The 23,917-nt window shown below is 43.2% G+C and overlaps 1 protein-coding gene across 5 annotated transcripts in view; it reads right to left on the bottom strand.

Annotated features, from left to right (window-relative positions):
* The window catches only part of PANK1 (pantothenate kinase 1), a 43,462-nt gene that overhangs the window by 4,937 nt on the left and 14,608 nt on the right, over positions 1 to 23,917 (bottom strand). For 2 of the 5 annotated variants that reach the window (XM_068687974.1, XM_068687973.1), the window contains 4 exons: positions 13,480 to 13,832; positions 4,621 to 4,874; positions 2,111 to 2,287; positions 1,600 to 1,723 (listed from right to left, as the gene is read on the bottom strand). In XM_068687974.1, the coding sequence (XP_068544075.1) occupies positions 1,600 to 1,723; positions 2,111 to 2,287; positions 4,621 to 4,874; positions 13,480 to 13,815 (891 nt within the window). In that variant the 5' untranslated portion in view covers positions 13,816 to 13,832. Of the gene's footprint in view, positions 1 to 1,599; positions 1,724 to 2,110; positions 2,288 to 4,620; positions 4,875 to 13,479; positions 13,833 to 21,317; positions 21,478 to 21,622; positions 22,045 to 23,917 lie in introns of those variants that run through there. The other 3 variants (XM_068687971.1, XM_068687972.1, XM_068687975.1) reach the window with 3 other exon arrangements.

Consider the following 23,917-nt stretch of genomic DNA (forward strand, 5'->3'; position numbering starts at 1 on the left):
TTACTCCATAAAATTCTGTGGATCACGTCCAGTTTAAATAAGCCCATCCGCGACAAAAAAAAGTTAGCAACTTTTCCACAATGACTCAGAAGCATTAGTTGCATTAGTAGCCTATTTCCTCCTCTGAATGCATCGCATGTGGTTCCCTGCTGCAACTCTCCATGCTTTGATAGCCCTGTACAATGCTGCTTGAACTCCATGCCACAAGGCAACACTGTAAAGAAGCTGAAAGCAAAGAGAACACCGAAAGAGAATCATCACGACTGAGAAAGTCAAATTGCCAAAAAAAGGTATATAGTCACTTTTCACAATAAAAGGATGTTATCTGTAGCATTTGATAGGAGCACAGACAGAGACTTGTGCCGTTCAAAATATTTCAGAAGTGCTCTAGAAAGGGATATTAGTAACAAACATAACTTGACATACAAAGTTACTTGGGAGAATCAAATAAAAAATGAACAGCATAGCAATGCTGAAGAGACTTAATGACTGAGCCATAACATAGTAGATGAAACTGAAATTTAAAAAGTGAAGACACAGAAGGGGGAAAGAATTTAGTATTTAGACACAAGAATAGGCTCTAGATCAACCACCACCACTCAAGAAAGACTGAAGAGACTGTAGATGGTTTCTCAAAGGTAGGAGCTCACGCTCACAAAAATCAGGTGTTAAAAACTGTTAGTAAAGGAACTGACTGCAAGATTTATCAGTATGCAATCACAATTCCATTGTCCAACCACTTTCCACATACTACATAAAGACCTATAATTTCATCTAAAAATTAGAACCATAAATATTAAAGAGGCAAAATGAAACACTGGTAAAGAGTAACTGTCTCTCCCATAGAGGAGAGATTAAGCATTAGGAATTTTTGTCTTTAAAAAAAATAAATCAAGAGGGAGATATGACAAAGGCTTATAAAAAACTACTGGTGATTAGTTGTCTGCTGTTTCTCATAAAGTAAAAAATTAAGTTGCACACAATAAAGTCATAAGGTGGCAGTTTAGGGGGTTTCTTTGGTGTTTTGTTTGATTAAAAAAAAAAAGCAACTTTTATTCTAACCAGCGAATGTTGTAGAGCTAAAATCATTAATGTACCCCCCAAAATTTTAGATAAATTCATAGAGATTAGACAAAAGCAGTCAGTTACCAAGTAATACTAATGGATGCAACTTGCAGCTCACAAAAAATCCCTACTTATTTTTGTTTTGTTTAAAAATAAAGTGTCACAATATATCATCTGTTAATAACAAAGAAGTAGTTAAGAGTATTAATTTGGATTAAAGGCACTGATATCTATTGAGTACAGTTCAAGAACAATTGTACTGCTCTATGCATCAATCATTCAAGGAGAGCTTTACAGTCAACTTTTCTCCCCTCTTCCCTACTTTCAAAGCTCAAAGTATCTTACTCTTTGCACCACAGCATACATGACAAATCACAAGAATTAAAGACAGCATTTAAGACACAGCATTAAATACACGCGTATTTACCAAGCAATTACATACCTACTACACCAGCAATTTGCATTTTTGTGTTCTGATAATCTTAGTAAGCTCTTTTTAAAGGGCTTAAGCTTATAGTTAATATATTGTCTTACCTCATTCAGTGCACACATGCGAGCAATAGAACCTATGTTGTTGGTGATGGTAACCAAAGTAGCTCTGGCCAAGTCCTCTTTACTGATGGAATCCCTCTTTTCTTTACTCATCATATGGCCAAAGCTGTGTGAGGAAAATCATTCCTTTTAATGAGGCATTTAAGAGTGTTGAAAGCCCTTAGAAAGGTATTAAATTAAATAATTAGTTTTGTTCGGATTTGACATCCATCAGCTTTAGACATAATGTAATATGTAAGAAGTGATCACATTGGAAAGACAAAGCAATGAGCAAAGATACTTTTAAAATAATTTAATGGAGGCAAGCTAGCTAAAGCATTGCTTATACCTGCTTAGAAAAAACACACAGTAAGAAGTAGGTGAGAGATCTAAGTGCAAAGCACATGATCCATTCAGAGTGACAGTCCCACATGGACACAGCACATCATTACGCACGCAGTTCAGCATGCACACCAAGTTTCCCAGAACTCCTTAGAAACAGCCCCAAGCATACCTTGAGGCTACAGCAGACCCTTGAAGGCCAAACCGCTCGTAGTCTCCTCCGTAAATATCTTTCACCAGTTTATCCACATTGGTGCTGTCTCCTTTTGCGGCCATTTCTAGTGCTTCTTCGAAGGTTTCACAGCCAGTCAGCAAGCAGCAGAGGCCCAGGAAGGTTCCTCCTCCAAGACTAGAAAAGCACATTGCCTTCAGAACAGCAGCTGGGACCAGCTTTCACCACAGATCTTCAGACTCTTGTTTTCAAAGTGATCTGCACAGCTACCAACTCTAATTTTGCAACTCCTCTTGGAGAAGCGAGGAAAGATACCCCCCCCAGGCGGAGTTCCTGTTTAATACACCTGCATGGTTTTCAACTCAACTACTCGTCAGTTCTTTATATTTGAACAGGAAAAAATCATGCTAAAGAAAGTGCTAGCTGAGAACATGGCCCAATCCAACTCGGCGGATGCCAGTTTGCTATTGGTAGCGCTCAACCAATTTTCTTCTGGGGTAAGAAAACAGGCAGCCTGCCAAATCACCAGAGTCAGCAATAAAAGAATAAATGGCAATCAACACAAAGTATCTATGCAGGGGCAAGCAGCTAAGATGCATCTTGTCCCCCAAGGCAATGGCAGGAAATAGTCCGTTTAGTTCCTGTTCAAAGCAAGGCTGGCAGCACCCCTCCATGCCTGTCTCAGCCCTCCATAGATCTCTGAGCAAGGAACAGTCACTTTTCTTGAAAACTTTGCACATATTTACTCAGTATCCAACTATGTGTAACGAGTTACTAATGCATTCATTAGAATTCTGTTAAGACTGCAGAGTCCAAAGTAGACATGAACTTCAACTTACTAACCTCTACATCCTTCCTTAACTTCCTTGAAGATTAAGAAAGAGTAACTTATTTGCACAGATTGCAGTCACAGTAAACAAGACCAATGAGATGCTGCATTTGCACTTCACAGAACACACTGCAGGTTAGACAGGAACACTGCTTAGACGGTGGTGTTCAATTATTAGGGAAGTTTTTCAGAAAACATCTAGTAGTGCTGTAATATATTTAATATCTGAACAGCAGGAAGCTCTGCACAGCAGACATGAGACAATATTGATTTCATCATTGCTAACAAGTCGACAACCTGCTGCAGTCATGTTTTTCCCTTTGTGATGTAAATGCTCAGAAGTAGATCTACAGATATTGAAAGGGCTGTGATTGAACAAAACACACTGGAATGGCACGAACACCAAAGCCTCCCCTAAAATCAACTTTGTTCATTTGTACTGTATACAGAAAAATGGCTCATGTCTACAATTATGATATTAAGATACACTTCAGATAATGGAAAACAGACATGCAGTCATCTAGAGGGTGTATGAAAAACTTCATTAATATATACCATGCACTGAAGAACAGAATGCAGCTTTGGAACAGGCCATAGCAAATCCAAAGTTTCTTTGGTTGTTGCTTTGGAAGTGGACTTGGGGGTGGGGAGGAATGTGTGTGTGTGCGTACATATATATATGTATGTATGTATGTACACACACACACACTTTTGTTTTTAAGGTCACAAGATTACTAATATGAAATATATCAATTTAGCTTGTATGTATGACTGAAGAGTACATAGATACGTATGTATTTTCAATACTACCTGGAAGCTTCAATACTACCTGGAAGCATGCCCATCTGGACTAAAGTAGCTCCCTACAAGTAAATACTTTCTGTGGCCACATCACAGTTTATAATATGAGTAAACTTCAGCATGCCTCAGGCTGCTGTGGCCTTAACAGCAAAATTTTGCATCCACAACACTGAACTCCCAAGCTCTTAAACAGAGCAGTCACATTTAAAGTTTTTTTCCCCTTTTATTGAACAGAAGCCAAAGTCCATTTCAACTCCACCGTACCCTACAAATTGCTTCAGACAACACTAACTGACACAGGCAGAAATCATGCTGAGAATCAAGTAAGAATACAAATTCTAGTCTTTAAATGCTGCTATTCGTTGATTTACCAGCACAGTCCAAAGCCTACTGCAGTCAGTAAGGAAACAAGACATCTAATAAGACTCCCCTGCCAAAATCCAGTGGTAACAGGTAATACCATAAAGTTTTCCTGTATCCTGGATACACATCCTAATTATTAAGCAAGACATTTTTGTTTGGCCCAAACGTTTTTACTTTACTGCTCTGGCTATTCTAGTGGATCAAAGCATAGGGAAGAGAACATCTATTTATTGGAACAGGTCTATTTTGGTAACTCACAGCAAGAGATCGGAAGCAGGTGAGAACATGCAGGAGAGACTAAAGCAGCTCTGAAACTGAATGAACAAGTGATTTCACTGACCTACACCCTCCTCTGAAGAAATCCTGGGATATTTCCAGCCTTGCTACTAGCAAGTTTTTTTTTTTTTTTTTTTTTTTTTTAAGAAATGGGAAGATGAAAATAATTTGAAGCTGGACCTATTGTCACTGTCTGCTTTTATCTGTTCAAATATGAAGAACAAAATAGAATTAAATTTACCTGGATCCTGTGACTCTCTTATAGTTGTCCTTTGAATATACAGCTAGGATGCTGACCCCTGAGCCTATGTTAACCAGCAGCATAGGATATGGATTATCAAGGCAGTAAGGTTTTTTCTGGCATTGTTCAGGATTTGTAGGATTTTCAAAATAATAGCACTCCGGTTGACCATTGAAACCAACAGAATCAACATAAAGCAGGCCCTGGATCAAACAGTCCAATTCATCCAGCTTGTGGAGTTGTAGATCAGCAATCTGGAATAGAACAAGAAATTAATAAATATTTCTTAGTATAGTACAACACTGAGAAGGACAAAAGGTGCTGCTGAAGCACTTTCATCAATTTAACAGTAACGTATTGTGCTCTTCAAACAGTACAAAGATCTGTCCAAGCATGAGGTCCAAAATACAAGGAGTTTGCTTTCTGCCTGGCAATGGTACCTCCCAAAACAAGGTGTTAGGCAGCACTGTCCTTCAGTTCGTTTGCCTTTCACAGATAACCCATGCTCTGCAAGCAGTCCAGGAAAAATTTTCCTCCCCAACAACAGTCTGCAACAACAAATTTTTCCCCTCATTCCCACCCCATGGGGACTGTGATCTGCAGCTTTGGGACAGTATCTGACACATGTAGGCAAAGCAGCATTCATCAGGATGCACAGTGCTTTAACTCATCATCCATCTACATCTCCCAGACATTTAATGAAATATTTGGCAGAAGCAGTAAGGTCAAGAAACTGCATTTAAAGTACAAGATAACTGAAGCTTTGCAAAGTGCACATTTGTATGTCAATACCCATTAAGAATGCAGTGGATTATACTTAAAGACTTTCTTTTTTTTTTTTTTCCTCCAAGTGCATTTCTCCAGTAATGAGAATTGCTTCTTTAAATTACAATGAGTATTTTAAAACGCCTCATGAGAAAAAATACAGCATTCCCAGTGTTTGATGAAAAACTATCCAAAAAAAAAAAAAAACCAAAAATATCCTCAGGCCCATGCCCCCATAATAATATTTGTAAAAAAAAAATTACTGTAGGAAAAGGCAGAAAAACAAGTGTAAGAGCTTAAAAAGCATATTCTTTTCGATCTTACAGGTCACCCATTACTGTGATGAGCAGACATCTACTTATCATAGCACTCTGTTTACTAGAGTTAAAAATCCCACTCCTTTCTAGGAAACAAGATAGTGATAATCTGTAGAAAATCTGCTCTCCAAATGACATTGAAATTAAACGTGTAAGGGAGGAGGGAGAAAATACAGAAAAGTCTCACATGCAAATCCTGCGGCCACTTGCATCCTCACACCAGCACAGTAGGGCTTATCTACTCCACTTCTACCAGAAAAAGCAGCAGGGTATTAAGAACAAATGGGAGCTATTCAGCTCAGAGCAGGTTCTCAAATATTTGCATATTGCAGGATGTTTTTATAACAGCTAATAGATAAGATTCAAAGGGCTACCTACCTCCTATTTTTAATTTTGGAAGATACATTCAGCCACTACAAAGAGAAGCTATTTCTGTGGAACAGGCACAGCCAATAGGTTACATTCTTCTGAGCTATTTAAATCTCTCCCCTTACGTTTTGTCTGCTCTTACACTGCTCTAACTAGCCTGAACTGAAAGCTGCCCTACTGTTTGGGTCTGTCCTCACTTTATGTTTGCTAGTTCTCAAATCCTGCAACTATAGAAAAGTATTTCTACACAAGACAAAACCAAGCAAACTCAAAGACCTCAGTATAAATACAGTTATTCATAGGACAACAGACACAGGTGGGGATCACTTATTTTTCTTTCAGCATTTCTTCCTGCAATTTTACAATCCCTTCACATGCTTCCCTTGGTTACCACATGGCTATACAAGTTACAACTAAAGAAATGCATTATAAGTCTTGAACCATCTGCCCAGCAAATAAAAGAAGCAAGCACAAACTGGGGAGAAAATTAAAGAAGCATCACAAAAAAATCTTAAGGCTGTCTTTCCAAATATCTTGGATTTCAGCTATTTCTTGGTATTAGACTGAGAGAAACATCTCCAAGAGACATACAGTGCAAGAGATTACCAGCAAACAACTCATGCACTCTTTCTTGCAATGTTGTATGGAGTTCACTGAGGCATTACTAGTTAGAGGATTTATTTGTTCTATTACAACTAGTAAGTGTTGCACTAGCTTGTCAAAACAGGCGATTGTATACCAGCCGTATTTCTCTAGGTAAAGTAGTCTGGAGTCTCGTAGTCCTGATTTTACTGTACGAACTAGACGCAGCACAATAAGACATGATCCAACAGCTGTATCATACACAAACATGCTATGAAACAGAAGCCTGCAACACAAAGAAGAGTCATTAGTAGATGTATTGCCCTTACTGTCAAAATCTCTGGTCATCCTGTAGGCCAAACAACCAGCCACAAGCTGCTTTTGTCTCACCAGCATTACACTTAAATAAATACATAATCTCAAGTACTTGCAAAAACACGAGCAATACAAATCTAAGGGTAAAAACACTTCTGGCATTAGTGCAGAACGATAAAGTGCTCTTTTCTACCAGCTCTCCAGCCAGCCCAGCACTTTTATAAGGACAGAACAAAAGCAAGTAATCAGAGGCTTCTTTTAGGCACTAAGCACAGAAGTCTTATTAGGTCCAACCATCCACATATAAAAGCCACATTAAGATTTACTCTTTTTTTATGGTTCTGTGCTACATTTAACAGCTAATATACTGCAAGCAGGAAAGACTTATACTACTTTCTTTCATGTGTGATATTCATAGCAGACTGAAAAACTGTTTTCCTGAACTGTTACAGCAGTCTGTTTCTCATTTTTGGAAGGACTGGCATCAGTATTCCACGCAGCCTGCCTGCATTGAGCAACCTGCAAGCTCTTCACCCTCAGTCTCCAGAGGCTTTGGGCAGCCCAGCAAGCTTGTTTTGTTTTTTTTTTTTTTTTTTTTTTTTTTCTCCCCTAAGCACAAATTAGGACAGAGTTGCAAGAAATACTGTAACCCAGCTTCACACAAGAAGCCAGGATGGGCCTGGGCCACAAACCCTTCCCAGTCCCTTTCACTGTATGTAAAACTGCTTTTCACTCTATTCATTCTCTGCTCACAGTGACTGAAGCAGCTCAACTGCATCACAAAATAGATATGCTTGAAAACATTGTAACTAACGTATGTGTTTTTCTGCTACCACCACCTCACCCCACCCTCTACTCACCCTCATCTTTGAGCTGTTCAAGACAGTTCTTGCAGGAGAAGAGCATTATATATTCTTCCCACAACTTTTTACAAAAAGCATTTTTAAATGTTCACTGGCCCTTTACAGCCACTAATATGATGGCAGACAGCACACTGCTCTACTTCATGCTCCTGCAACTACGTTCAGTATGGTGCCTCTCTCAAAAAATGAGATGTCAGAAAGTTGTGCTATGGAGGAAGAACAGCAGAACAGAGCACTAAACAGGACCCTGTAGGACAAAATTTATGACTGTTACAGCAAAACCATACGTTTTTTAAAAGAACAGGTTTTCTACATTATGGTCAGACCATAGAAATTCATTTTAGACTGCTTTCAAATACCAGGTAGAGGGAGGGAACAGAACACATTAGATCTCAAGGAATTCTTCAGAGCAGGGACTCTGGATTTTAGTCATGTTTACAAGAGAGTGCAACACAGCACGGGAGCAGTGAATGCTTCCATGTGACAGTCCATGCCTTTGCTACCAGCTCCTAAAACAGCTGATTGCAAGGATATGCAAGAAGCCCCTCGTTGCCATACATAGATGCTATCCTAAGGAGAATGAAAGCCCACCTCTTGTTATAAACCCATAAGGAGTGCTGTTCAACAACAGTCTGCTCGAGGCTTTTTTGTAACATGCATAGTGTCAAATGAGCTTTAGCTATACCGGGCAGCATAACAATAATTCAACCCAGCAAGATTAGCACCGTGCTGACCACAGCAGGGCAGCTGACAGAGCCTTGCTGCCAGGAAAAAAAGAGGTACCAACTTTCAGCTTCTTTGTAGCGTGGAAGCACAGCTGAAGACTTAGGTCATGTTTGCTTTCACGAGTACTTCCACCTCAGGAAAGGAGGACATGGAACAGCCCAGTCCCCGAGAGGGGCTGAGGCCGCTGTGAGGTACCTGCAGAGGGCTGAAGCCTGATGGATCAGCATCAGGACACATACATCTCCTCAGAGGAGCTTAGGCTCATGAAAGATTTCACCTGGTTTGAATTTTTAAACTGTTACTGAGCTCTGGAGAGCACAGGAACCGCAGAACGTGGGTGCAGTTACAAGTTCATTTGTGTCTTGGACTTTCAATGAGAACTAAAAAAATACTTCTGTAACAGACTGTTAGGAATGTAACTTCTTGCAAGTTTTTAATTATCAGCTACAACAGCCTCACTTACTGCATCATGCTGGCTTTTATATTCCTTCTGGGCTTTGCTCCAGTTTTTATTTCCTATAATAGCTCAGTCTATTTTTGCCTTCCATCTCCAGTAGCTCTCCTCCACTTTCACAAATAGGTACTTCACTTTCTTCACGTTTCAATTGTCTTCACCTCAACTGCCCATCCAGCCCCCAAACTTGCTCCATTTCGAGCTCTGGTGAGGGTACTCCCTGCAGCTCCTTCCCCACCCTGAAGCTGGGCAATAACCCTTCAGATTCAAGTAAGACAAAATCTGTCACAACTGAAAGGTCAGCCTAATGTTCACTGAGGCAGAAGCGAACACAGACGCTGTATCAGCTTTGAGCAAAAAAAGCACCAGCCCAGGATGCTCTTCAGCACCTGCCCTCTTGCCCAGGCAGCCAGAAGGATGCCCTCCCTCCCTGGGCAGGGAGGAGATGCACACTGCCTCTCCCCAGGCCCCCTGAAGTGAAATGTGGCCCACAAGTTGCCCCCAGGCACTCAGGCCCTAACACATAGGCAAGCTCCAGAACCAGCTAGTAACTGGCACGAGGAAAACGCTCTCCAACTGCCAAGCTTAGTCTAAAAACATTTTTCTTATGGTCAAGGGGAAGGTCAAGGTCTAAGTCTGTGCTGGTAACAGCCCTCCCCCCTCGCATGCCCCCCAAATGTGCTTTATTAAGTGACTGCCTTTTGGCTCAGGCCCTGCTTCCAGTGGAGCCAGCAGTGAAGCTGCAGTGGAGCCAAGTCAGGTCCTCCAGTTACCCATCTGCGGGAACCCTGCAGCAGAGCAGGTTTCAGACAGAAGTCTGAATAGGCCTTTCTTCCCTCTCCCCCACACGTCCCTCCTAGTGACCTGTTTTACAGAACAAAGTGACAGCCTGTTTATTCCTCGTGATATTAACAACATACTTCTGTGAAAGCAGCACGCCTGCTAGCATGGGGGAGGCAAAGAGCATAAGCACTTTATATTACAGGTACACAGGCAAATAAGACCACGTCGTTTCCTCATTTCAAGAGGTGGTGTGGCTTTAACATTCATAGGAGATGTGAGGTGACAGTACGTATTTGGAGAAAGGAAGGAGGATAAGCAGAATTAGGTGACTGATTCATCTATGCCTCAACAGCACTGCTACCTGAAAATAACAGAAGTCAGCCATACAGACCAGACATTAAGAAAGGAAGGGAAAAAACAAAACAAAGAACATATACACGCACAAGAAAAAACTAAGCTGGAAACAGTCCTTTTAGTGAATTACTTACTGATGCTCTTTAATGAGCATCAAATATAACCATATGCTTGGTAAAATTATTTCTGTGGTCTGGTTTAATGAATCCAGTCAGTTTTCCTACTTCTAACAGGAGCATTCCGATCTTAAGAGTGAATTAAATAATTTGCAGGCTGTTGAACATTATTGCTGGCAGTCATCAAGCAGTCCACAGAGACTCTTCCAGGTCTCCTTCTATCAATTAGCGTGGATCACAAGAGAGGGAGAGGTCAGACAGTCAAACCTAGCTGGCTCTGTAAGTTTAGTTGCCTTCCTGTGGCACAAAAGACAGCTGTTAGAAAAACACAAGATGTCTCCCAGTTTTGTTTTAATATACCAAAGCAACACAGATGTCTAGAACAACCCTATTTAACTTATTTAGGGATTCAGAATTGGACACTAGAATAGGCAAGTAAGAGTATTTGCTTATTTTTTAGTTTATTGTAAGGAGAAATAGTGGCTGCAACCTCAGAGGGAAACTTACTTTGGGATTTGAATATGTTATTTTGCAATATGTTGGATCTTTCGTCCAAAATCTATGCAATTCTGGAAGTCCCACAAACATTTAGAAATACCACGAAAGACAAATAATTTAAAAGTACATGCATAGGGAAATAGAGGGCTAGGAGAAAAGCATGTTACTTGTATCAGTTTCATGACTTTACTAGCACTTAACTAGACTTCTTCATGAAATTAAGAGCACCCAGAACCATACCTCAGTTTTTCCACACTGCTTCTAGCAGGGACATCAACATTTAAAGCCTCCTCCCTAAAAGGCATTATGTAATGTTGAATCCCACAGCAGCAGGGTATCACACTTGGCACTTGTTCTCTACTTCTGCCAGTACATTACTGATCAAATATTTGAACCAGGCATTTTAATGCTTTGAGAACAATTCTGAAGCTGTGGTCCAACGGCAATTTACAGTCAGCAGAACACATTAAGATCACCAGCTGTTGTTAAAATGACTAATGAGGTGTGACAATTTAAGTGCTAGTGCCCAGGACACTTAGTCCTTCTAGTGATATTAAACAAGCAAACCCTCCTGTAACAGACAATATTTTGCTTCTGTAATACTCTATGGATATTGCAGTTTGAACCAATAAATGTTTGCTTTAAAATACGGTGTGGAATTTGATAGCTAGCTGCAAGGTGTCCAAAGCCCTAATCTCATGTGTGAGTGCACTTCACTGGTTGCATCATACTACACAATACCCCAAGACAGCCTTTAAAGTGTTTTTCTTAAACTACTTGCAAGAGTCATAACACACAGTGTAGGACTTCATGCCCAGGTGCTTCAGAAATTAGCAGTGTGACCTCATTTTTGTACAACAGCTAGTAAAATAGCCTCAGCTTCGACTAAGACTTCTAGCCCTACATTCAGCTGAACTGGAATTAATTGGTCCCCTCCCTGTAAACTGCCTATTCTCACCAGATAAGGTGAAAGCTCTGGAGAGAGATGCCTAGCTGTGACAGCCACCAAGCAGCTTCTAGTTCAATTCCACAGCTATGGGAACACGGCACGTGAACTTCCTTACTCAAGAGGCAATTCTAGCTGCTGCTCCATGATGCAAGAGAAATCTGGGAACACTGACCTTTCCGAAGGAATAGCCAGCCTCTTCAGAAAGCCTCAAAATGACCTCCCATTCTTACTAGACAACATGACCTGAATCATCCCTGGGCATGCGCAAGGATGCCCCTGACCTAAAACCTGACCTAAGGCCACACTGACTACTGCTAGAGCTCACCTCAGACTGTGGTACCTGATATCCCCTACACAATGCAAGAGAAATGAAAACCACTCCTTTCGAGAACTCAAACATCACCAGAACCTAACACTTAGGCTGCCTGAAAGTCCCTTAAATGGCAAGAAATCTGGTACTAGTAGTAGACTGCTACAGCTATTCAGAAGTCTGACAGTCCTTCATTAGACTAGCTTCTTCCACATCCAACACTTACTGAAAATCATTGCACAACAATGTAACAGTTGGAGTTCACGTTCATCTCTTGCAGCACCCTCTTTGCCGAGGAATCAGAGAATTTTAACCATCTGGTAGGTGAGGGATATTAACAAAGGGAAAAACAAGACAAAACAAAGCCCTCTTGAGGATGCAGGAATGGGTGCTTGGAATTAAAACTGAACCAAACACAGTCAAGGACTGCATTCAACAGCAGTTGATAAATCAGCGTGACAGCTCTGTAGACTGAAGCAGCCACAGAAGAGCAACTGCTGTAACCTGTCTCCCCGAGCCATCCCTCACCATCAAGATCAGGTCAAAAGCTAGGGACAAGTGTTAGACCTTCTTGAGTAAATACTCCATGTTACTCTTTGACTAGTTTGACTGTAGCAGGGCATTTTCACATTTTTCTACAGAAATATATGAAAATACACCCCAACAGAGATACATACATGACAGGCAACTGCTTCGCAATGACTTGCTTTAAAATGCAAGTTGTACAACAGCTTTGTGCCATTTTTGCACAAGTTCATTTCTAAAGTGCACTCATTCTGGAGCTGAGACTATTGCTGAAGTTTGCACAAAAAGTATGCATCTCAATACTTCAGATTTACCTCAGCTTCCAGAGCTCCCTGGAGAGGTTATTTGTAAGTTCTAGGAAAGCTGGGACATTGTCACATGAAGAAAGGCAGTTCTTGAAGTGACTTACTCCCAGAATTGGAAATCAGAAGCAAGCTGCTATTGCCATGCACCCATACGCTACTTCTTTCCCTATTCCAGGCTTAATCTTCCACAATCTTGATTTAAGCCTCCAAAAGGACTAATACCAGGGGAAGGGAACCAGGATATAGTCTCCAGCCGGTATGGTTTCATTTCTGGATTTCCAATACACATACAGATGAACAGCTGTAGTCTCAGGCTTCAAAGATGTCATAATACACCCTCAGCTGACTAGGAGGTATCTGATCTCCACAGCTGCACTCTAAGGAGCCATTTACTGAAGACATCCAACAGTCATACTTCAGTGGAATACACAAGCCTCCCCACCTGCCTTTGCCTCCTCTATGTTCTCAGCAATTCTACCAATTAACAAATATGCATTGATACTGTTCGTCTTAACCATTTAGGATGAGCAAAATGCGTTATTTTCTCTGCAAGTTTTAAGCAATAGGACTCCCATGACTTTTTTCTTCCAAGTACTTCCCACTGAACCCACACGAACCGTTCACATACCGTTCTAAAGTCCTCCTCAAATTTGTAAGCTCCACCTCCTGTGGCACAGAGCGTAGTATGCAAACTGGAGAAGTTCTTTTCACTACCCATCTGTATGAACCTGTGCATGGCACAGCTAGGAAAGCGGATGAAGTGCAGGTTTCCTTTGCGTCCACACATAGTCAAATTTTTCAGTTCGAGATGGACATCACGAATGCCAGTTTTGCCATAGGCAGTATTGGAGGTCAGGTATTTCCTAATGCTTTTCAGGTTCTCCACCTCCTCCTGTTCCTCTTCTGCAGTAATGTCCTTAGGTTCGAAGTAGACCAGTTTAACCAACGTTCCACCGATATCCATTCCAAACCATGGAAACGCTAAGGATGGGGGTTTGGGAGGAAAAAAAGAGAAAGCCACTGTAAATACACAGGTTAGCCACAGCACTTCAAATACCTGCTGAATGACAGTTTGGCGCAGTGCAAGTTACAGTATCAGCACCTGCTCCTAAAAGCTAGTGGTCACTCATGTTTCCAATTCACATGCACTCTCTAAGACTTCATAAAGCCTGTTAATAAAAAGAAAGAAGAAAAACCACCAAAAATCCTTCTCTGGAGAAGCAGGTTGTAGAATGCAACGATAATTTTTCCAGGAAAACATTTTACTCCCCAGTCAGCACCTCTTGATGGAGCACATTTACAGCATGACACCCGGTCTGACTCCCAGCACTGATTCTTAAAGTAAACTGGAGGGGACACAGCCAAACAGGAGAGCAAAATCTCTCAAGTCACACTCCCACAGCACATCTACAAACCCCCTTCTGATACGAACTGGAATTTCTGCAATGGCAATGCTCTGCCTGAACAGCAGCAACCCATGCCTCTCCCCTCGTAGTGGGAATCTCCACAACGCACCACAACCAGTGTCTCTGTCAGAACTACAATTATTGCATATATTAGAATAGAATGAGCTGTTTTAAATTCAGTGTTTAAACCCCACTGACAGTCATCTTTACAGAGCATAGATTCCCTTTCCTGCTGGGTGCATTAGCTATTATACAATTATGTACGAAATGCCACTCTCTGCTTCTTAGCATATAGATTTGCCCCAGCTGTCCCAGGTCTACAAAAGCCTTTGTACTGGTAGCAGCAAGAGAAAAATCAGCATCCTCTGCTTTCTACAACAACTGAACAAGGTTGGTCTTCCTGCTCTACTTCCATATACAAGCCCACATGCATTTTCAACAGTGGGCCAGGTAACTTTATGAAGCACTGAGAAGTAAGAACACAGAAGCTATACACACGTACTGCAGAAAGCAGCTTCTAGTAGCATTTCTTAGACAAACTGAAATTAAAAAGCACTCTAGTATGTTGCTGACGTGCAAGATGGATTTCAAAAAGAGTAGTCACGCAATCACCTCTCTGATTTCAGGGAGAAGCAAGCAGCCTTGACAGAAACACAATGCTACCGACTAGGGCATCCCAATTTAGTGCTGATACGAGCTCCAAACCACCGATACTATGTGCATCACTTTTTTTCTGCCAGTGAACCTAGCTATGAACGACTTCGGAAAAGAGATTTTAATAAGCACATGGGGTAGTGATCACACTGTTCTTCCTTGGGTGATCACAGAGCAGTATGAAGTTACTAAGTTTCAGGCTGAAAGGAGCTTAGAGTCTTACGTCTCACCACAAGGGTCTCAGCCTATGCCTCATTCTTGCCTGACTGAATAATTCAAAAGGCTAAGTTTCATAATTGTTAATACCAAGAGGAAAACAAAAAACACAAACCTTTAAATGTCAGATGCTTAAAATGGCTTCTTTGCTCCATTACTGCATGCCAAATAATCAATTTCACCCTGCTTTCCATAAACACAGGGAGGGTATAATGCAATTAACTACAATAAAGTTGCTTCCTTACCACTCACTTTCCATAAGAGCACCTACTGTTACCTATGGTAAAGTCTGGTTGATTTCATTTTCCATTCCCTACAAGCTGCAAGACACCAAGACATTGAAATGAAATCCAATTTGATGTTTAGGAAGATGTGTCCTATACAGAATTGATGCATGTCGGCTCCCTGAAATGAGAAAAATTTGAAACAAGTGTTTTAAAAACAGACTTTATTTTGAAAGGGCGAAATATTTTACCATGTAGTAACCTGTAATTTGATCACTTCTGGAAGTAGAAGAGAAATACTTAAGCAAAAATAGCTGGGTCCACACTGTACAACACTGCAACGCAGTGGAACTTTGGATGTCAGTCCCAGTAGTGATTTGCACAAATCTTTGCTTAAGCTACTGAGATCTTTAATTACTTGTTGCACTGGAACAGTAAGTCTCCTCCACCTAGGACATATCTTAACTATGCAAGCAGGAAGTTTAATATTAAAAGCAGCATGGTTGGACTGTGGCATGCAGACCCAGCCTATTCCTAAGAATACACTGAACACCAATATTCTAACATTATGGACATGAACTCTGCTATAATCTACCTGCACTGGCAGTTGCTGTAAAGCTGTTGTGCAGATTTAGTTTCTGAGGGGGAAGAAGCATTCCTTCCCCTTATTAAATATAAAGCCAGTAATGAAAGCGTAAGTGCTAATAGCTCCGAGTTATTCATAAGATGTAAACGTCCTGGCAGTCATTTAACTTTGAGAAGTCATAATTAAATCATTAACAAACAAGAAATACTGTAAAACAAAACAGAAATAAAAAAACAACCACCACCACCAAGTTAAGTCAAGTCTGTTTATTTCTTGGGATATGCATGCAATGCTCATTTAAAAAGCAAGTGGAAACACCAACTCTTTTTTCCAGTTTATTCTCTCCATGAATCTAAGGCTCTTTCCTTTTGCTGTGAGCCAAACAGCGAGCTGCAGAACAAAAAGAACTTTGCTCCTACAACAACAGCAGTTTTCTTTAGCACAAGTAAATAAAGAGCACAAGATCAGACCACAACTACTGATATTTCAGCTATGCAAGAAAACAGCTTAGTTTTCTTCACAGCTGCTAACACTGGTGATCTGTTGCTAACCACTTGCAGTAAAGGAGACATATCTTGGTCAACTGGGACATAAACCAAGTGTCAAAGTACCTGACGAGTCCTGCTAAAAATTGAATAACCTCCATGTAACTGGAGTCACAGTACAAACTTCTGCATTCCAGTGGCTACTTCAACAATTTACTTGTTGTACCTCCTGTAACCATCAATATACCCTGGAACAAAACACAACACTCAAGCACCACCAGGTCTTTCCAGCATCTTTAGACAGCCCACCCTAGTGAGTTCTTCTACACTTCAGCTTTCCTGACTCGGCTAATGCAGTATCAACAGGAGCACACAGGCAGGCCTGGCTGCAGGTGGTCCTGGCTTCTCCTGCCTCCCTGAATGCAGACAGTAACACCATTCAGAAGCCACCAAAATTACAAGGTCCATCACTGCTGCAACCAGAGGGTATGAAGAAAGGTATCTGTCTCCACAGACCTGAGAGGAGATAGGGGGAGAAGTGTTATTTTATTTAACACTAGAATTTGATAACTTAAAATGATGCATCAAAGTTCAGTTTCTTGGGTAGTTAAAAACCAAAAATGCAAGAAGTGAAATCAGTGAGATCTACATCCTAGCTGATAGTTTGAGATAATTCATTTTTTGTAGTAAATCACATGATTTTGAGTTATCTGGACATGTTGCAGAATGCTTCTACAGCGTAAGACGTGCACTTCTTAGTTAAAATTCTCTGATACGACTTGTGAGCCGATTTGTCTCTTCTCAAAGGCAGTAAGCAGTATACCTATTGGCTCAATGAAATCTGTTATTGTAGAGAAAATAGAACTACCCTACTGTACCAGTGCATTGCAGTAAGTCATAAAAAGTGATAACAGTGTGAAAGCTAGGCCTAGGTCTGACAGAAATGATACAGAAAGCATCAAGATGAATCATGCTGTCTTAAAAGCCTTGCATAAATCAAAAGCTCCACTTAATCTTCTTGTGAAAATTTATTCTCTGTATGTTAATAAACTGCACCAACTTACCGGTTTGTTAACTAGAGAGAAAAATTTCCATTACTCCAAAACTTAGCTGCAGAAGCATGTGACAATGCAAACAGAAGGTATCCACAGCATTGCATAATGAGGTAATCTGATGCACACCAACAGCTGTGCTATCTGGGGGAAAGGTTCACTCATGAGAAATTCCATGATACACTTCACCTAGTTTCTCCACAAGCTATGAACAATATGAACCCACAAAGCTTTTCCTATAAGGCACATTACACTTAAAATTGAACGTTTGATTTTTAATCATCCTACCACTAACAGAATTTAAGGTGGGGTCAGGGAGTATCAGCCTAACCTGCTCCTCCTCCACTACTCAGGAGATGTAAAGGAGAGCTCCTAAGCCACTCAGCAATATTGCCCCCAATTAGAAGGGATAACAGAGGGCAATCCCTTTCATCCATTTCAGCAATCATCACACAAAGGTAGTTGTGATGATCATCTCCCTACAACAGGCAGTAACACCTCTGCAGCCTTAATTACACAAACCTGGCTGGTCTCATTCAGCCTCCTTTCATCACTAAGGAATTCCCTTTCCCTGCGCTTGTCTGAATTGATTCTTTCCCTCAAGCGCAGGTACAGTATCTCAATATTTTTATCAATAACTTGAACGGTGATATCAATACTCTTTGATACCTTCACCATAAATCGCAGATAAAAGACCTTAGCATCTGCTGCTTGTTGTCTTGTGTTTTTTTTCCTGGATGCATGTGACGAAATTCTATGATTTCATTTACATCTTATTTCCATGGCTTGATGCACTGATGAGCTAAGAACTTCCTGCTTTAATTGGGACTGGAAGAGGGGAAAGAAAGCCAAGACTAAAAATAGAGGGGGGGAAACCAAAATGAAAGTCACGCATAAGATAGGATATTCTCCTCACAGCTTCTGAAAGCTGCTTTCCATTTATAAAGCAGTAATAGTTTACATATATATTTCAATCACTCCTTCCTATTTTGCACAGTTATTCTGAGCAATCCAAACATATGTTTTAAAATGGAAGCATTTGTTTTCCTTTGAACAAAAATAGAATATGTAGCTTAACAGATGAATTACAAGTGCTTAGTAATGGAAGTTTCTTCAAACCTTACACCCGCATTAAGTGTGGCTTTGCAGCTCATTTTCAGCAGCAGGCTCTTCCTGAATGCCTGCCTCCTCATCACAAAGATGAAGAAAAAAAATCTTAAATCCCAAAGCAGAGCTGTCTGTCACACAGGTGTGACCATCCATCCACATGTAGGTACCTCTGTTACCACAAACCTATTTCTGAAGACAGCAGCATGAGACTAAGTCACTACCTCATGGATAGCTTCAGAAGAAGACAACCACCCAAAAGCCAAATTCACAAAGCTGCAAGCGATGATCACCTGACAAGATTTTCCTTCTTGCATCTGACAGTGCCCAGCCCAATGGCAGCGAGAGGATCTAAGCTTCCCTCTCTTGTTGACAAAGCATTCCTCACGGTAGGGCTGGCACACGGCTGGAACCCGCAGGATGCTCACTCACCACAACACGCCCACTGGTTCAGCTGGTTACGACGAGCCCCATTCCTCAAGCAGCCCTTACATCTGCCTACATGCAAATCGGCTGGAGACCTGAAAAGCAGCGTGCCTCCAGAAATAATTTACAAGATTAGAAAATGGTGGGATATTCCAACTCCTTGGACAAAGCATCAGCATCCAGCAGCACTTGTTCACTGTGTCAAAGAGTGGTAAGATCCAAACCACGTCACTCCCTGTGCTCTCCGCTAAAAGCCATTCTGTAAGTCATGGCGTTCCACATTTAACATCACCACAACTGAAAAAAAAAAAAAAAGCTTTTCACATTGAAATACCCAGAATAAGTAGTGCTGCATAACTATGCTGCATCCATGCCCCACAGACGTAACGATGTAAATACTGGCCAAAAGCATTATTTACTGTGGAGCTGCAACTTGTGTTTGATCGGGGCAGCTGTAAGGCACATTGGGTGTAAGTAGTCCTGCTGCCTCCAAGCATGCATTATTTGACCTCCACCTATTACCAACTGAGGTGTGGAGAGATCTAAGATACTGCTTGAATAGAGACCCCAAAACTTTATCTTAATTTCAGAAAAGCAGTCCAATTCAGAAGTCCAGCTGGATTCTTCCCTATGCGTGATGTAGAACAGTGCCATCAAGTATCTGTCCAGGTAACTGCCATGCGGAAATCTTGGGTCTTACTTGGCTACGGTGCTCTTCTGTGGAGATTGGATCGATGAAGGCACTTAACTGTTCTTCTTTCTTCTGTTCAAAGATCACATTTATACTGAACATGGTGACTTCAGCAGGCTTTCGGAATTTGCAGAATTCACAACATTTGACTAGTTTATCATCACCCGGAGCACTACAGAGCACAAGGCATCATCACAGGTATTTGGCTGTATTTGTTACACCAGGCTGCAGTACAGACAGGTAACAAACCTCAGCTCCACCAAGGGCCTGCCCCAGAGGGGCCAGAAAACTGGCAGAAGCCTGACACCCCCAAACAACTCACCTGGTTCAACCAAGAAAGAAACAAAGCCAAGACCAGCTCTTCGGCAGGAGGCAAGTTAGTTCCCAGATCCTCTCTCACCACTGAGATCAGCAAAGAATGTGTGTTTCAAGGGGAACCCCCCCTCCTCAGAGGGGAGAAGGGCTTGGGAACACAGAAGTCTGCTGCACCTTGGCAGGAAGTAAAATCATTCAAGAAAACATGCAATTTGTGAGGATTTGAAGGAAGAATTGCAACAGAGTTTCATTTTTGGAATATTGGGAAACGACAATTAGCTTCATCACCATGCAAAGCAAATCCCACAATCAATATTCAAGTCTTACACACCATGTGGCAACTGCACCACATTTTGCAATGTGTCCCTAAGCACAGAACAAACATCTGTAAAGAACAGGATTAAACTTAAAAACAAGAAAAACAGGACTGTGTAGTACTCTCTGGAGATGGATGCAGTGGGAAGCAATGCAGCACCAGAACGCGAGTCAGATTTAATCAACTTTTTAAGTTCAGGATAATGTGTTATCATGCTTTCTTGGAAGACTAATACTAAACTGCAAGTTAATTTATATGCTTTCTGGACAAGAATAAAAGGATGAGATCAGCAACAATTTATGCATTTCAAATGAAAGACAAAAATTGCCCACAAGAGAGTTTTAAAAAGCACTTCTTCCCTTGGCTGCTGTTTTCATTACAGCCCTCTTAGGAAACCCCAGAGCCGAAGGCTCAGCTGCTGCACATCCTGGGCAACACAACCACTGTCACCTGGGCTCTGCTGATTTTTCCCCTCAAATTGGGAGGGAATCAAAATTCCTCGTTTCTGTTTCACTCATGATTGCATGACCCCCTGGAAGCCTTATTCTTTGCTTCAGAATAGATTTAAGCATCATGAAGAGTTTGATATACAAGTGCTGGCTCTTCTTAGCTCCACCAGATGAAGGTGGGAGTTAGTTCAAGTTCTTTTGGTTTTGTTCTTAAAGGAAATTTTGGAAAAATTGAAGGAACTTTTGGAAACAGAGCCGGTTTGTGGCGGAGATTGATGGGGTCAGCAGCACGTTCGGTCCGGTGGCAGCCTGCTTTAGACAGCCACAGGTACCGCAAGCACCACAGCACGAACCGATACGGAGACCATGGGGAGGGAAAGGGGGAGGCAGAGCTCAGCAGAAGCGTTTCAGCAGCAGGAGGAAAGCTGCAGCTCCTCAAGGCTGCTCCTGACCATTTCGCTGTGCTGAGAAAAGCCTGTGAGCACTCAGTCCAAACCAAGAACCCCCCCGAGGGGCCCTGCCTCCCCCCCGCTACTCACAGCGCTGCTTGTGCACGATCAGCTTCATGGAGGCGGCACGGCCGGCAGAGACCCCCGGGAGCCGCCCGAGACGCGGAGCCGGGCTGAGGGCAGACCCGGGGCCGCCGCCCGCGTTTGTGCGGGGCCGCCGCTCCCCGCCCGCCGCCGCCCCATTGGCGCAGGGCGGGGCCGTGCCGGGCGGGCGCCGCCGCATTGGGCGAGCGGCGGGGGCCTCGCTCCGCCCGCGGTGGGAAGGGGGGGGGGGGGGGGGGATGGCGGTGGCGACCGGGCGCTGCCGAGCCGGGCCCCCCGCGCTGGGCACTTACGTGGCCGGTGCCGCCTGCCCGAGTCCCTCCGGCGGCGCAGCCTGCACTTCTTGGCCGGCGAGCCGTGGCAGGGCGGCGGCTCCGCGCGGAGCAGCAGCGGGTGCGGCGCCTCCCCGCAGCCTCCGTTGGCGAGCGGCGGGCCGGGCGGCGGGCGGCCGGCGTGTAGCAGCCCACCGAGCCGCGAGCAGGACGAGGCGGCGGCGGCAGCGGCGGGCTGGGCGCGGAGCTGCTCCCCCATGGCGGCCGCCTCGGCCCCTTTGTCTGCCGGCTCGGCCCCGGCTGGGCGCGCCGGAGCCTCCGCTCACGCCGCCCGGGGATGCGGCGCCCGCTCCCCCCTCAGCCCGGGGACGGCGCAGGCGTGGTGGCCGCAGCGCGCTGCGGAGGGGCCGGACCCGCCGCGCCCCCCGCGGCACCTGCGGGGCCCTCGGGAACGCGCCCTGGGGGGGGGCGGAGGAGGAGGCGCGCTCCCGGCACGGAGCCGGCGGCAGCGACCTTGGAGGCGCCCGGCCCGGGGCTCCGCCTGGCCCCCGCCCCGCCGGGCCGCGGCCGTGCCCTGAGGAGAAAAGAAGGTCGTTTGTGGGGTGGCCGCCGGCGAGCCCCGCGGCTCCTCCTCGCACCCGAAATTAGCGTTGTGCGCGGTGCCCCCGGGGCACGGAGCCGCGCCGACCGCCTCCTGACAGGGATGCCGCGCTGGAAAACGCCCTGGGAGGGAACGAGGAGCCCTCCTGCTGCCTGAGCCGGCCGGGCGATACGCACGGCACCGAGAATGAGCCGTGCGTGAAGCTGGGGAAGTGAAAAGTGTGTCTGCGAACAAACAGCACGAACGATTTTCCTCATAAAAACAATTTCTGGGGGATCAGGATTGTCCCCGAGGCAGCTGCCCTGAATGGAGGCAGCACACATTTACTGCTAGGAGCTGTAGGCCTTCCAACTGTGGAAGTCACCAAGAGCTCACCACCTTACCGAATGACATATAACTCAACCCAAGACCACTGTTCCCTGGGCTGGCGTTCAGGGCCCTGCACAGCCGTGTTTGCAGTGGGCAGCTGGCTGGGAAGGGTTTGTACGTGGTATTTGGGACCGCTCAGGTCATGAGGAGTCCTTGCTGCTTCTGTCCCCTGCCCAGCAAAGGCTGTTGCCGTCTCCATCTGTGACCCAGGAGCTGACCGCACACACAGCCAGCCTGATGCAGAGCAGATCTTCCTCCAAACCTGTTTTTCTCTGCAACTGCAGCCGAAGTGGGAGTAGACGCGTGGGCACTTACCACAACTCGGCTGAAGGGCGGCAACTTTTTACCTTACCCCACCAAAGCAAAACCACTTTTAATTGCACGCTTATGTTTCCTTGTGGTAGGAGAAGCAGCCTTTCTGCTGACTCTGCAATGGAATGTAGTACCTGGTTCAAGTTCTGCATCCAACCTTAGGCACTAAACTTCCAGAATAACTAACAAAGGATAAAACAACAACACTGGAAAGGAAAGATTTGAAGGAATATTCAAACCTGGAATGGGTAACAGCAAAGGAAATATATTGTGGCTGCTGAGAAACAAGAAAGAATTCATGAATGTTAGCTGCAGTATGGGAATTTTGATTTAGATGTGAGGCAGGTATTTCCTACAATGAAGTCAGAGAAGCATCAGATGCTTTGAAGGCCTGGCCTAGATAACTTTTTGAGATTTGTTCCAATCTTATATTTCTAGTATTTGCCTAATGTTTTGCTGTAGACACTGCACAATTATGTCCAGGGTAGAAGTGGAATGGATTGTGCTGAATGGAAGGAGGAGGTTAGGACAACATTCTGTTAGGATATGATCCACATCAGTCACAAGTTCAGAGGCAATACAACAAGAGGAGTGTCACCCACAAATAATATTGGAGAAAACATAAACATGGAGAAATGTTAGAGTGGTCCAAATCAATCAACAGGTTTTGCATACAAGGACAGATTCCATTCTAAGTGCACAAGTTGCCCTAATCTTGTAAGCTTTCTGTCAGGTATCAACAAAAACACTTTCCAAATTTTTTGCATTACTGTGGAAAGATTACATTTCAAACTAATGTGCTGCTTTACCAAAACAATTTCAGACTCTTGTATGGACAAATATCACACGAACTGATTTATGTACTTCAAAATACCACTTTTTTGTTTGTTTGTTTGTTTTAGTTTACATTGCTTCATTTTGAAAAGCTTTTAAAAAGATTTTACATAGCCCCTCAATTTTAGTTTCAGAATTCTTCCCCTCTTCTGTAATGCAAATTAAGACAAAATGGATAAAATTAGATGATGTTTAATGCA

This window comes from Anas acuta, chromosome 7 (genome assembly GCF_963932015.1).
Source record: "Anas acuta chromosome 7, bAnaAcu1.1, whole genome shotgun sequence".
Taxonomy (NCBI): domain Eukaryota; kingdom Metazoa; phylum Chordata; class Aves; order Anseriformes; family Anatidae; genus Anas; species Anas acuta.